Source organism: Saccopteryx leptura, chromosome 5 (genome assembly GCF_036850995.1).
Source record: "Saccopteryx leptura isolate mSacLep1 chromosome 5, mSacLep1_pri_phased_curated, whole genome shotgun sequence".
In the NCBI taxonomy this organism is placed as follows: Eukaryota; Metazoa; Chordata; class Mammalia; order Chiroptera; family Emballonuridae; genus Saccopteryx; species Saccopteryx leptura.
The window spans coordinates 53,599,220-53,614,925 of NC_089507.1; the positions used below are offsets into that span (position 1 = coordinate 53,599,220).

Sequence of the window (15,706 nt, forward strand, 5' to 3'; positions counted from 1 at the left end):
GGTTTCTTTGCATCCTCATCTTTGGTAAATTTTTAAAAACTGTAATTTTAGAGCTTATCTGGCTTGCTTTGGTTGTTAGGTTGGGAGGGATGGTCTCCTTCAACTTTCTATATCTTAACTAATTAGCGGGAATGTTTTACAATAATACATGTAATACAGAGGAGGGCAGCTCAGATGCATCTTGTCCATCATGAAGTAAGATGGCAGATTACTGCCAATCTGACTCATCCGCGGCAGGGAAACACCCCAATTGAGTACATGTACTATTTAACCTTGAGACTTTCATTTGTAGCACTACCCTCATTTATATATATTTTAAAAGGCACATATTTTACCAGTCTATACTCAAAGAGAGCAATGGAGAATTTTAATTTTTTTTTTTTTTTTTGCTTATTATATTACCGAGTGAAGCATATCACATCTACATGGGGATGCGGTTAATCATGGGACTAAGAGGTATTATAGTCTCATATATTCTGCTTGACAATCAGACATGAAAGCAGAAGTGCTTTGATTTGATATGCCTTCAGGACAACTCTAGGAGTTAACGTTCATTTTAGTAAGAAGTGGAATGTCATACTTACCTTCTTGTGCAGAGGCTCCTTGTGATTCTTCTCTCATTGAGAAATCAAGTGCAAAAATCATGCTGTCCTTAGTCTCCTTGAAGATGACCTGTTCCTGCTTTTTAAAACATTATGGAAAACTTAATTATGCACAAAAGGAGACAGAATAGTGCAGTGAGCCCCACATACGTATCAGCTAGCTTCAGAGGCTATGGACATTGGCCCACCCTCTCTCATATATTCCCCACTATTGTGTTTGGAGAGGATGGTGTAGTATTTTAAATTTTTAAATTATTTTTTTTGTAGACTTTCTACTTTTAAGAGTCAGAAACAAATCCACTCAATATAAACAGGGTCTCTAGTAAAGGAGATTAAAAAAAATAGACTAAAAGTCTCTTTTCATGAGGTTGATTTTAGTTGAGACCCTCAGGAACCTGGGTCCCGTTTTTTTACATGTATTTTCTCACTACCCATCACACAAACAATCTGCTTTGATCCCTGGTCCCCTTCGAGTTCTTCTACATGGTGAGCATTCAGCAAATTTTGAATAAAGGACTTATTGGATAAGTGAATGAAGCATTGTATATAAGCAAGAAAACATCTCGATCATTTCATGGATATCTGTGTAATTTTCACTTCAATGTGAATCTCTGTAAGAAAATTAATAAAACTCTTCTGTTAGGATTGTTTTGGGGCAGCTTATACCTCTTTCAGAACTCTAGTTATAAAATAGCATTCTGCTATTATCAAAGAGCTGAGCCAAAATTATAGTAAATTTTTGCTGATTTTAAAACAAAGAAATAGGTTACCTATTGTGATCTCTAAGCTTTAAATGTATTTTGCTAAAAAAAAATCCATATGCAGAAATTTGAAAAACAAAATGAGACATGATGAATCACCTCTTAGAAGCAGGGTTTGATAAAAGGTTAATTATGCAATTTACTGGTTTACAAGTTGAAGCTATTATAGAAAAAAATATTCCAGGGAATGATTTAGAGTTTATTTTTTATTGTAAAAAAAAAAAAAAAAAAAAAAAGCGTCAGCACTTTACATGTTGAGGCCTATAAAAATATAGAACTCTTTCTGGCCAGAGAGTCTTCTTTTATATATATAGTCTCTTGTGACTAGAACACTCACATCAACATATCAGGAAAATTTATTGAATAGTAAAGGGTGCTGATGATGCATTTGGTTTGAAGTTGAACTCTGCTTCCAAAGGACAGGAGAAATTCACCGTTTCATATTTATTTGCAAAGTAGTCTAAAATAACTCTTCTGTTAGCCCATGATATACCCATTAGCCCTGGACCCAAGAGGAAGTCCAATTTCACAGTGTGAGCAGATTCAGCATCTGGTGCGGACCTGCTTCCTAGTCCATAGACAGCCTTCTTCTCGCTGTGTCCTCATAGGAAGGAAGGGGCAAGAGAGCTCTGTGAGGTCCTTTTCATAAGGACACTAGTGCCAGTCCTGAAGGCTCCATCATCTCCCTCTAAATGCCATCACATAGGGAATTAGGTTTCAGTATGAATTATAGGGGAGCCCAAATATTCATTCAACAGCACCTCATAACCGTGGTCAGTAATTGGCTGCAGGAAGGCATAACATTCCAGGTGAGGTTGCTCTAATGAAGCAGAAGGCAGTTCTCCAGAGAAGGAGGCAGATGTGAGCGAAAACTCAGACAGCTGGCCGATGGCTGCCCTGGCCTTATTCACTACGTTAGCAAAAAGGCTTCTCCTACACAGTAGAAACAGAAAATGGGAGCAGGTGTGAGCTGCCATTGAAAAGGACAGCACCGACAACATGACAACAATTGATGAGATAAAAGAAAATTTGAAAATTGCCCTGTGAGCTTGAGGCCATGTAACTTGGGCTGGGATAGCTACCCCGTCCACAACCCCACAGTCCATTCAAGCATGTTCCGATAATGGTGCTCCTGATGCAGACGGGGTCAACAAGAAGAAAGCTGTATTTTACTCGGATATGCAGTTGAAAAATCAGGGGCCATCAATATTTTATAGTTCCATTCCTTAAGTCACCAACTTCAGTTCCTTAGAAAAGAAATAGCTCATTTGTATATAGAAATGGTGGGTATCTTAGTGAACAGAATGTAACTTTCGGAGTGTTGGCTGTCATGGGTCATCGGCTGGAAGCATAAGGAGCTGCTCACTACAAAAGTAAGCACTCTTGAACACAGGTGTTTCAGAGAGTTTCACGTTTTCAGACTGACCTAGGATATCATGTGTCTCAGTGTACTCTCAGGAAGGTTGACAGGGAAGAATAACTTGGTGCCTTGTTTCTGTTGAACAGATAGGTGATTGCAGTGCTATAGCTCAAAGTAGTTAACAGACTGCCTCATTCTCATTGTATTTTCAATCATTGCTAGCCTAATTGCTAGCCTCCTCAGCCTGGCTTACCTGCTATGCCGTTAACACATCATCCAGTGTCACCCTGCAGTGGTGACCTTCAGACTGTGTACAAAAAACTTTTAGCACAATCCCTGTATAGCCCATCAAGTATCAAATGCTGCTTTTGATATGCAAGTGTTCGCTAGGAAAAATGTTACTGTTTTTCTTCTTCAGTACCATAACACTACCTTGGATTGGGCAACTTTGTCGAAGAAGGAGTGTTTGAAACATGGAGGGACGCTCCTGGGGAACAACTGCGACTTCGTTCCTGATATCACACTCATGTCTTTCATCCTCTTCCTGGGCACCTACACCTCCTCTATGGCCCTGAAAAAATTCAAAACGAGTCGTTATTTTCCAACCATGGTAAGTACTAAAGCTTTAAATAATTTCCATTGAATTTACACTCTATGAACGGAAATACAATTTTTTTTTGTATTTTTCTGAAGCTGGAAACGGGGAGAGACAATCAGACAGACTCCCATATGCGCCCGACTGGGATCCACCCGGCACGCCTACCAGGGGGCGATGCTCTGCCCACCAGGGGGCGATGCTCTGCCCGTCCGGGGCATCGCTCTGCTGCGACCAGAGCCACTCTAGCACCTGGGGCAGAGGCCAAGGAGCCATCCCCAGCGCCCGGGCCATCTTTGCTCCAATGGAGCCTTGGCTGCGGGAGGGGAAGAGAGAGACAGAGAGGAAGGAGGGGGGGTGGAGAAGCAAATGGGTGCTTCTCCTATGTGCCCTGGCCGGGAATCGAACCCGGGTCCCCCGCACGCCAGGCCGACGCTCTACCGCTGAGCCAACCGGCCAGGGCCCGGAAATACAATTTTATATAAAGAAAAGGACACTTGTAATTTAACCTGTCTGATATAATTTTGTGCATTTAAAAAATTGCTTTCCTGTCTTTGTATGCATACGTATTTTTAAAATAATTATAGTCCAGCTTAGAAACACCTTCCAAGGCTGTTGGTCACATAATTATGTCATAAATTCTGACTGCCATAATTCTGACTAGACTAAAATGAAAAAAAAAAATGAGACATATTCATTGCAATAATGCACGAGTTAAGAAAATACCTTTAAATCCATAGTGTTTGAGTATACAAGCAAAAACTCATTTCATATTAATTAGGAATTTTGATGTAGAATTTCTTGCTCATCAGCTGTCCATGTGAGTAATTTAGTAGTTGAATTATGCGCTGTAGCATTAAACTTAAAACTGTGTTGTTACATAAGCATTGGTATAAGGTATGAGTGTTATCTGAGCCAAACTTTCCTTCCCATAATGATGAACGTCATAGTATGGAAAAACAGATAATTGAGCTGAGTTGTGCAGACATCCTGTCTCCCATTAATATGCCTGGATGAATATAAAGTCAAAACTGGGAATCTTTGAGAGACAACAAGATAAAAATCAACATTTATTTAATGGAATTTTTTTTTTAACCTGAAAACTGAAACTAAGATAATTACCATTCAATTCTCAGTGTTTAGGATGTCAGTAATTCTTAGGTGATCTTGATGATACCTGATTTTTATCAGTAAACTGCTCTATACTGGAATTTCATAAAATCTTTCCACTGTGTTTTATATAGGAGTGGAAGAAATTTAAAAGACAAGAGATGCAGTTGTTGAAGTTCCTTTTTTTTTTTTTAATTCCTAGGAAATGAAACCAGATTAATATATTACTTTCAGCTAGGAAATTTTTGAACTCTCTGATTCTTCTTATAAAATTAAAAATAAAGGGAATGGTTGGTTATTGTCTTAGTCTGTTCAAGCTACTACAACAGAATGCCATAGACTGAGAGACATATAACAACAGAAATTTATTTCTCACCATTCTGGAGGCTGGGAAATCCAAGATCAGGGGCCATCATGGTTGGATGAGGACTCTCTTCCTGGTTCATCGCCATCATCTTGTTGCTGTGTCCTTTTGCTGGAGAAGGGCTAGGGAGCTCTTTGGGGTCTCTTTTGTAAAACCACGAATCTCATTCATAAAGGCTTCACCCTTATGATCTAAGCACCCATCAAAGGCTCTGTTTCCTAATACCATCAATTTGGGGTTTAGCATTTCAACATGCGGGTTTTGCGGAAACACACATTCAGACCACAGCAATAATGAAATGTTTTGAACTAGTGGGCCCGAGATATGAAAAAATTCCACAAAGTGAAACATAGAAAGATATATTCAACTTAGTCTGCCTAAAACTGGCATCACAAACTAGTATTCCACAGGCAAATTCAGCTCCTAGCCGTTCTTGGTTTAGCCCACAGCCTGTACACACATACCTGTGCGTACTCGTACCTGAGGCCTGGGGAATCTGGACTTCTCAGGTGGTTACTGTCTGCACAACTCTGTAATGTCTAAGGCTTGTCTGCTTCACACATTCAGATTGGCTGTCTGTCCCTGAAGATATCTGAGCTCGTGACACATTCACTCACTGGGAAATACGTGTATGTTTCCTGTAGAGCAGATTCCCAGGAACGGGCTTCAGGGTGATTTCTTCTTCTCTATTAAGGTTTTCTTTCTTTCTCAATTAGGAATTCATTGAACATCTTGGGAATCATCAGCCAGTTTCCAAAGTCTGATATCAGACATAGCAGGTGGAAAAGTGAAAAATTTGTGAAGCGCTTCTAAGTTGTAATTAGCAAAATAAACTAATTTCAACCTTAAGATGAATAGAGATCATTTTAACTGTCAATGTCGACATCACCTTTTTCTTTCAGCAATAATTCCCAAATCGAAAATATTCGTTAGACTAAAAGAAATTTGACCCTTAGGAGAGTCCAAGTAAGTAACTTCTCAGCCGCTGATAAATGCTCTTGAGAAAGTCATGAGTATGTGAAAACAGAATAGTGATAGCATTGTAGTTACAGTTCCTGTTAAGAAAGTTCTGCGCATAGCTGAGAACTGAATATACCAAACCATACACTAAACAGGCAGGAGAAAACGTATGTGATTTCTAAGGAGCAGCGTTTGTTTCAGTGTATGGCCTTCCAGACTTCCCTCTCCTTTACCTCCTTCACACGTATAGTGAATAGTAACAACACATACATAAATTCACGTATACATACATGAATAATAAACACAGACTTTTTCTTGCTCATTTGCAAAAACATGTTTTCACTTAAGCTGTCATTTAGAAGGATGGTCTTTTTTTTTAGGTAGGAGCAGATAGGTTTATAGATTCTTACACTTCCATATTATATTTTACAATGAAAACATATGCTTAAACATGATAAGTTAGTCTTTGATTGTTGTGATAATAATCAAGCCTAATGGTTACTACCTGCTCACTCACACCAACCTGAAACCTCTAACGTCTCAACATGTTAACACTGGGTGACGGTGCCCTTCTCTTACAAAATGTCCTAGTCTGCCTTAGCTTGCACAGTCATCTCTCTTTTGTACTCTCACTACAAAACGTTTGTATGAGGTGTTAGTCAATTAAGACTGCTGGACAACTGTTATACTGCTATTTTATGCTTCACCTATCACATAACAAACTATAGTTGGGTGCAGACTGGGTACTTAGTACTTGTTGATTAATGGAAACCAGTCAAGTAGAGACAAATGTTGCATTTTATGAAAAGGACACAGACGTGAAATCCTAGAAGCTGTGGATTCAGCCCTGCCACTGACTGACACCTATGTACCCTTTGACAGCCAGCTGTGGATTTCCGTCACCACATACATAAAGGATGAGCTCAGCTAGATGGCAGTTAAGATCCTTTAAAACTCTCGTATTCTATAATTTTTAAGAAAGTTTTCTGATGCCGTGTCCTAGATTAAATAAATTATCTATATTAAACTAGTGCTTACAGTCTTGATCAGGACTCACACACTTCCAAAAATTACCTACAACTTTAGGCCAGGTTCATTGTTGTAGCTGCCACCAAACTCTCTCTATGGATGACCCACAGCTGTCATATAGCAAAGCCAACATGTGGGTTTTCTTCCCACATTTGAATATTTGAATGTACTCATCTTCCTGTATTCTTTGTTTTTTTTGTGTGTGTGAGAGAGGGACAGAGAGAGGGACAGAGAGAGGGACAGAGAGAGGGACAGACAGAAAGGAAGCGAGAGAGATGAGAAGCATCTGTTCTTCATTGTGGCTCCTTAATTGTTCAGTGAGTGCTTTCTCATACGTGCCCTGACTAGGGGGCTCCAGCAGCGTGAGTGACCCTTTGCTCAAGCCAGCGACCTTGGGCTTCAAGCCAGCCACCTTTGGGCTCAAGCCAGCGACCATGGGGTCATGTCTATGATCCCATGCAAAAGCCAGCGACCCCACGCTCAAGCTGGTGAGCCCACACTCAAGCCAGATGAGTTGCACTCAAGCTGGCAACCTCATAGTTTTGAACCTGGGTCCTCTGCATCCCAGTCTGACATTCTATTCACTGCACCACTGTCTGGTCAGGCCATCTTCCTGTATTCTTTATCTCAGCTAAAAATATCACCTATCCTCACAGCCACCCAAGATCAAAATTTTAAAATCGTATTTAGTGTATCAGTCAGAGTCCCAGCAGGAAGCAAATTATATGTTCAAATAATGATTATTTGAGGGGTTTAACAAAGGCATTATTCAAAAAGGTAAGGTTAGATGTAGGGGAACCACAGAGACAGTGCAGTGTCCAGAGCTAGACACAATGGGGTTATTAGTACACTGATCCCAAAGGAAATAGAAAGGGAATGGTTGCTGGAACATGGAAGAAGAGAGAAGGGGAGAGAGCTGTCTTGAGAGGCACTATTACCCAGGATAGATAGATTTAGCTAACCTGAGGCAAGCTCAGTGGGACACCACTAAGGGAATTAATACTCTGATTTCTCTCTTCCCTGATGACCTGTCCAGGCTGCCATGGACTAAACCAGCTGGACTCCAGAGAGCAAGGGAGCTCATTGTAGACCACACAAGTCAGCCTCCCAAAGCAGAGAGCATGGTGGAAAGGGTTAGAAAATGGATCTGTTCTGACAAAAGATGATATCCATTGCATGTGACTCTCCAAGATTTTCCTTGATCAAGCTGACCTCCTTGCAGTCATCTTGATTATCCTGCTATAATCTATCTCCTTTATACTCATACTTCTGTTTCCTTAGTTCAGTTCCCCATTACTTTTGCCAAGACCAGGGTCAGTTACCCATGAAGCCATTTTCAGTCCATCACCATGAACACTTAAGATGGAAGACTTTGCTTTTGCCAGTCTTGCTATCTGGAATTTAATTTGTATGTCAGTCCTTTCCAGAGAGTCCAGATGCTCAGGAGACATGGGTGGAATTCTAGTAGTCCATGGACAGTGTCCTTTGTATCCCCATTTTTGTTAGAAGAGTGCATCAGTCTGCTGTCCTGCACAGCTCCTGGTCTGTTAGATCAGCCTCAAGTCTTTAGTCAAAGTCTTTCAATATCAAAATTTCCTATAGAAGCATCATGGCAACATCCATGATCTATGGCAGATGACTCAGGGCATTAAACATACAATGTTCTCTCAAGAGTCCCATACCAACAAGTGACCATATGCATGGAACAAAAATGCTGTCACTGCATATCTGGTGGCAAAATGAGAGAAGAAGCATAAAGACAGGGCAGAACTGTGACTAGGATAATTTATAAAGCCCTCTGAATTAGGCAAAATTATCGATACTTTAATATGTCAAATTCAGTGTAGGCAGCTGATGTATGTACCGTATTTTCGCTCCATAAGACGCACCTGACCATAAGACACACCTAGGGTTTTTAAAAGGAAAAAAAAAAAATTCTGAATCAAGTGGTGTGTTCAAATATTTAATAAAATACCATATTTTTCACTCCATAAGCTGCACGGGCATTTTCCCCTCCACTTTTGGGGGAAAAATGCGTGTTGTGGAGCAAAAAATATGATAATTGGCATGAAGATGCCTTCCTTAAGGAACTACATAATTTTCTTTTTTTTCTCTCCTTAAAATAAGTAACAATTCTAACCCTCATGTGAATTGATGTAATGTTAAGATTCTTTGTAAATTTACCTCTTGGTTGTAATAGCCATTTAAACAAATAAAATCAGTACATTCCAGGTGACATCAACAGCTAGGAAACCTTCTATGCTTTATTTAGATGACATTTAAGCAGAATGTCCTTTGATGACTTTATTTTTAAAAAAAGATATTCTATAGCATATACTTAGAATGTTCATTCAATATTGGGAAAAATTATTGTACCTCTGTGCTTATCATAATACTAGATGGTAAGAATACAAAGACAATTTAATTCATGGGCCTAACACATAGTAGGAACTTTATGTTTGTTGAATAAGTTAGATTTTGGGGTTTTCAAATGAGAATGATTTGAAATATCTCCTGTGGGATCACACTTCGGTGCCTTATTTGACCTAAGTAAGCTGATGGTGGTCTTTCAGGCCTGGCTTTCTGGATGAGATAAAACTGTAGGGCTTCAGAAATTTTAATGAAAACATAATGAGCATTTCAGTTAGGTGATGCATTTGGTTTTTATCCATGTAAAACACAGGACAGTCTAGAATTCCACAGTTGGCATATAGTTTTGGAAACGTGATTTTTGTTTGACAGTTTGGCCAGTGACAATTCTATTAAAGTTGGATATGTTCAGTTTATAAACAACTCTTTATAAAAATCAGGTGACATTTCCATTCTGTTTCCTTTTTCTCTCAGAAACTTTTTTGGTGAATGGTGAAAACTGTCAAACTAAAACAACTAATGGGCATTTATTCTGCGTCTAGTGTTACTAATACTGGCTGACATTTGGCTGGTTAGTGCAGAAACATCAGACCACATTATGCCATTGAAACTCATTCAGAAAATGACTTTGCTGTCAGTGAAGGAGAAACAGATTTTCAAATTCTTTTGTTATTTTGTACCAAGGAAAGTGATTTTTAAAGTCAAGAGCACTTATTTTTCTGAACAAATTGTTTTTTTTTTTAAACAATGACAAAGGTATATTTAGTTATAAATACAACATGATGTAGTAAACATTTAACAAAGATGACACTACTTCAATTCTTATGGGCATTTGACCCCACAAAAAGCAGTCAACTTAAGTTAAGCCCTCTGAAAAATCTGGTTGGCAGCACTGATTGGCCAGAGTATTCTGTGAGAGATGTAATGGTGGCATAAAGGCAGCCTGTGGATGGAGAAGCAGCTTGACTGCGGTGCCTTGTTGATCCCAAGCACTGGCAGCTTACTTGTTCACCCTAGAAAAGTCACCAGCATTGAAATTCATCCATTAACACCAAATGGTCTCCTACTCCATTTCCAGATTGTCTGATTTATACGTATGACTTACTATTTCTTACTTTAAACATTTTTATTTTTGTACCTTAAGGTAAATTAAAAAATCACCCTTTTAAGCTCAAGAGCTCTTTATTAGAATGAATTTAGGGGCTATACAAGAAGACCCAATTAGAGGGTCAGGAAAGTTCGGTAAATGGGCCCTAATCATTGAATTTCAGTGTTAGAACATTGAATACCACCTAATCCACTATAACTTCCTAATTGCTGATAAGTGGCCATCTGTGGACTGCTTGAATGCTTTCCAGAACCGGAACTTCGAGTCTCCGAAGGCCTCCTTCCTCAGGGTCTGATCCTGCTCTCCAAAGCTTCAAACAACACAATCTTTCTTGCCTATGACAGATTTCACATCTTTGAAGCCAGTTTCTTCCCACGATTTCTTGAGGCCTACCATCATTTTTTATGTGATATGTTTTCAGACTCCTGTTCCTCTGGTGATCCTTTTCTGGGTCAACTCCAGATTTTCACTTTCAGTTTAGAATATAGGGACCAGATCGAGTCATCATATTTCCCATGTGATTTGATCATTTGCGTCTGACACACACTCATTTGGTTCTTTGTTCTGCTTAGTTTTAAGGCAGGATGAAGGAAGAGGCCTGTGATTGCTACAGTCTCCTTAGCATCCCTGCTGTACCACATCATAATGTTCTATGCTTGGAAACACTATTTTTTTTCTAGTAGATTTCCGTTGGCAAGCTCTAAGTCCCACCCCGATAAATTGTACAATTGAATTTCCTTTTTTGTTCCCCAAATCTCTCTCGACTCTGGAATTTTAAGTTATTAAAATCCTAGAGTCTAAATCAGACTTTCCTTTTATTGAATTCTAATTATAGTAGGCATTATTGATTCAGAGTACAGTGTATTATGATTGCCATACTGATAGCAGTCTTATTTCTCTTATGGTGCTTTTATAGCATTGGCTTCTGGGAGGTCAAACTTCAAAATTTTCATGGTATGGTGTGATTGCCAAAAGGCACATATTTGTCTGGCATGTTATGTTTTGTTTTGTTTTCATCTAGAATAAATGCTTTTTAAAAACAAAGTTGCTTTTAACATTTTCCAAGCACCAGGATCGGGAGGAATTGCCATTGCAGATTAATATTTATTGAGAACCACAGGGTGCCTGCTGCTGTGCTTGTCTCTTGGTAACAGCTCCATCCTTTGAGATCTGCTCTGCAGGCTCACAGCCTGCCCCCCCCCTCCCCACCCCGTTCATCTAGGAGCAGCTGCGGTCCTCGCAGAGTGAAAATCAAACGTCCTCTAGGCGTCACAGGAACCAAATTCGTTATTCCCCCCACCCCTATAAATGAACTAGCTTCTCTCTGTGGTGTCTCTATGATTATGACTCTCTTAATAACTAATACAGTATCATCCTTCATGAAGAATGTTTATAATAGATTTATTAGGGTGTTTTTACCCAAGAACAAGAGAGAAGCTTATGGTTATTTGAACTTCTGTTCCAGTCCACTTAATTTCTTCTTTGCTTTGGGAGTTTTAACTACTTAAGCTAGTTGCTTCTTATTACATTAATTGAGATATTTTGTAATTAATTCTGCAGAGGACAGAAATATTTTCTTTCTTTTCATTTTTATAATTAAAAAATGGTAAACAAAATTAAAAGAGTGATAGAAAAGAATCGTAGTTGAAACATACTTTCCTTTTCCTCATTCAGGCATGGAAGTAGGAATTATCATAGGTCCTAGCACCAAAATTTTCATAGCAAGCCCTTGCTCTGTGTATCTTTTAAAAACACTTCTTTTATATTTATTCATTTTATTGAATTTATTGGAATGGCACTGGTTAGCAAAATTATGCAGGTTCCAGGCTCACAGTTCTATAACACATCTTTTTCATTATTTTTCAAGTGTAGTTAACATTTAATAGTATAGTAGTTTTAGAAGTAGAGCGTAGTTGTTAGACATTTATATGTAAATAATTTAACAAAGTGTTCCCCCTGGTAAGTGTAGTACCCACCTGGCACAGTACGTAGTTATAATGTTACTGACTATATCCCCTATGCTGTAATTTATATCCCAGTGACTGTTTTGTAACCACCAACGCGCACTTCTTCACCTTTCCCTTCACCTTTCCCACCCAGCCCCTCAACTTCTCTCCTGTCTGGCAACCATCAGTTTGTTCTCTGTATCTAGGAGTGTGTTTCTGTTTTGATTGTTTATTTTGTTTTTTAGATTTCATATATAGGTAAAATCATATGGTATTTGTCTTTCTCTCTCTTGAGTTATTTCACTTAGTGTAATACCCATCTGTGTTGTTGCAAATGGTAGGATTTCATTCCTTTTTATGTCTGAGTAACATTTCATTGTATGTATGTATCACATCTTTTTCTAATCATTTATCAATGAACACTTAAGTTGTTTTCATATGTTGGCTATTGTATGAAATATCCTCCTTCGTCTCTTGTTACAGCCATTGTTTTAAAGTCTTTTTTGCCTGATAGAAATATTGCTATCCCAGCTTTTCTTTTCATTTTCATTTGCATGAAATATCCTTTTTCATTCTGTGTGGAGCTTGATCTGAAGTGAGTCTCCTGTAGGCAGCATATGTATGGGTCTTGCTTTTTTCTCTATTCAGTCTCCCTTTGTCTTTTGATTGGAGCATTTAATACATTTAGATTTAAAGTAACTATTGATAAGTATGTAGTTGTTGCCATGTTATTATTGATATTTTTTTCTTCTTAAAGAAATCCCTTTAACATTTCTTATAATACTAGTTTTGTAGTAATGAGCTCCTTTGACTCCTTTGTGTCTGTAAAGAGTCATTTTAACTAGTGTTTCACTTAGATTGTAGTAGGTTATATCGCTAGGATATTGAAGCTTGAGCCAGGAGGGACTTAGCATTAGACTAGATAGTCACCTATAAGTTAGGATGTTTGTCCAAACTAGGTTTGAGGCCCCTGAATTCACAGGGTTGGGCATGAAATCTTGTGCAAACAGGTTTTCTCATGAAAACTTTGGTACTTCTAATCATTAACCAGTAATAGCTAGGACCGAATTAAGACCTATTCATTTCTAATTTGATTTCATATATACATAGTGACACATAAAAGGGTGCTGTTTGGGAGTGTTTGAAAGAGATCAAGTTTGATGAAAATGGAAAGTAAAATAAACAAAAAAAAAGAAAGGAAATTCACATATTTCTTTTCTAAATGTATTTGGAAATGTGAGAAGGGCTTGGAGAGCGATTCTTGTTTTCTTAAGGTCGGATTCAGAGCTCGTGTACACGGTCCTAGAGTGTGTCTGATACGCTACACACACTCAGTACGTGCCAGCTTTGGGACGCTTCCTAGTTCTCCTGTCAGTTTTGCCTCATTTAAGTGAAATCCCCTTCTTAGTATGGGATAGGACATGAACAGTCTGCTAAGATAGCACCCCCACCTGCTTCCTCTAATTAGAGGATGTAGAGTTGGATGCAAACTAGCCTGGGAAAAATCAATTTCCTTGACTATGAAGTTTAACCTGGACCCTGTAGCTTAAAAATGAATGTCTTCCAATAAATACTCTCCAGGAGTGAATTTTGGTGTAATTAAACTGAAGTGTACAATTTAAGGGGAAATAGAAGTATATTATACAGAACATATCACCCTGGCGGGGCTTTCTAATAAGTTTAAGCAATATTATTATAAGCAAAACTGAGTAGCTTTCCCCCCCATAAATTGTAAGAAATGTAATCCTGAAGTTGATTAGCATTTGTCTTTTCAGCTACTTTTATACTTACTTCCAGTTCAGTAGCGCCACACTTGCCAAGAGTACCATTGCCAAGGGGTTCTTTCGGGTTTATATATCAATATGTAAATTTGAAAAACTAGTAACTATACTAAAATAGATAAAGTACCTACTTATTCATATTAGTTATTAATTTCCCATGGCTGCTACATCAAATTACTGCAAACATGATGGCTTAAAAAACACATATTTATTGTCTTGAGATATGGAGGTCAGAAGTCTGAAATGGGTCTAAAAGGGCTAAAATCAAGGTGTTAGCAGGCCCGTGTTCTTTCTGAAGGCTCTGGTGGAGAATGTGCTTCCTTTCCTTTTCCGACAACCTGGGACTTCCCACATTTCTTGGCTCATGGCCCCTTTCCTCCATCTTCAAAGCCAACAATGACCTGTCAAGTCTTTCTCATATTGCAGCACTCTGACACTGACATTATTTACTGATAGGAAATAATGGTGCTGAGTTCCAGCCCAGGTAATCTGTCTCCCTCTTTCACTTTATAAGCACCCTTATGATTACATTGGGCCCACCATAATAATATCAGGTCATTTCTCCAATCTCAAGGTCAGCTGATTAGCAACCTGCATATCATCTGCTACCTTAATTCTCCCTCGTTGTGTAGCACATGTTGATAGGTTCTAGGAATTAAGGCATGGATATATTTAGGGGGTATTATTCTGCCTACCACATTATCTGACCTAAATTTTACCTGATTATGATCGGTAATATGTTGATAGTGTACTGATGGCGGGGGAGAACACGTGTAGAATCAGGAAGATGAGTTAGGAAACCAATGCCCGAAACCATGTGAGTTAAAGTGATGGTGGTAATAGCAACAGAGGTGGCGAGAAGCAGCAGGTATGTTTTGAAGGTAATATAATGTCCTGTTAAGTATAGGATGTAAGAGAAAGAGAAGAGTCATGGATTATCCAAGAGTTTTGGCCCAGCACTAGGAAGAAATAAGCTGCCATTAAATAGGATGGAAAAAACTGCTGAAAGAGTAGGTTTAGGGCTTCATGTTTAGTTCATGGAAGACTGAGAATGCTTCCGAAAAATAAAAATAAAAAGGAGGAAGAGCACTGTCTTTTTGATAACAACTTTTTAAACAACTTCTAGTATATCTGAATTTGAGTTGTCAAAATGTTGGGTAAGAATTAGGAGGGTAAAAAAGAAAAGAGATTTTTTTTTTGTCTTTGCAATGACTTCTGTTATTTCAGTGATTTATAACTACTGGGCCAGAGAGGTTAGTATAACATCTTAATTTATTCCTGAAACTGCTTCACACGACCATCCTTTTTTTTTTGCCAGATCATCCTGAACTGCCTGTGTCGACAGTAATTTGCACAAAACTCAAGAAATGGGTGTTTCCAAATATACCACACTACTGCATGATATTAATAATAGAGGAAGTTGTGACAGGGGAGGTAACTGGAACTCTCTCAACTGTCTTCTCAATTCTATAAATCTAAAACAGTGCTACCAAAGATGGTTGAAAGAGAAGGGAGGGAGGGAGGGAGGGAGGGAGGGGAAAAGAGAAAGAGAGAGAGAGAGAGAGAAAGAAAGAAAATAAGTAAATAAATAAATAAATAAGTAGGAAGTTTTCTCTAGTATTGCGTCCCTGGGAAACATCCTCTTTCCATAGGGATTCTAGATATTTTCATCCAAAATTAGTTTGGAGTGGCAGTTCCATGTTATTGTTTGGTTTTTGTT

At 38.6% G+C, this 15,706-nt stretch overlaps 1 protein-coding gene across 7 annotated transcripts in view; it reads left to right on the forward strand.

The window, feature by feature from the left end:
- The window catches only part of SLC4A4 (solute carrier family 4 member 4), a 392,384-nt gene that overhangs the window by 335,527 nt on the left and 41,151 nt on the right, over positions 1 to 15,706 (forward strand). For all 7 annotated transcript variants that reach the window (XM_066386293.1, XM_066386292.1, XM_066386294.1 and 4 more), the window contains one exon: positions 3,142 to 3,333. In XM_066386293.1, the coding sequence (XP_066242390.1) occupies positions 3,142 to 3,333 (192 nt within the window). The remainder of the gene's footprint in view (positions 1 to 3,141; positions 3,334 to 15,706) is intronic.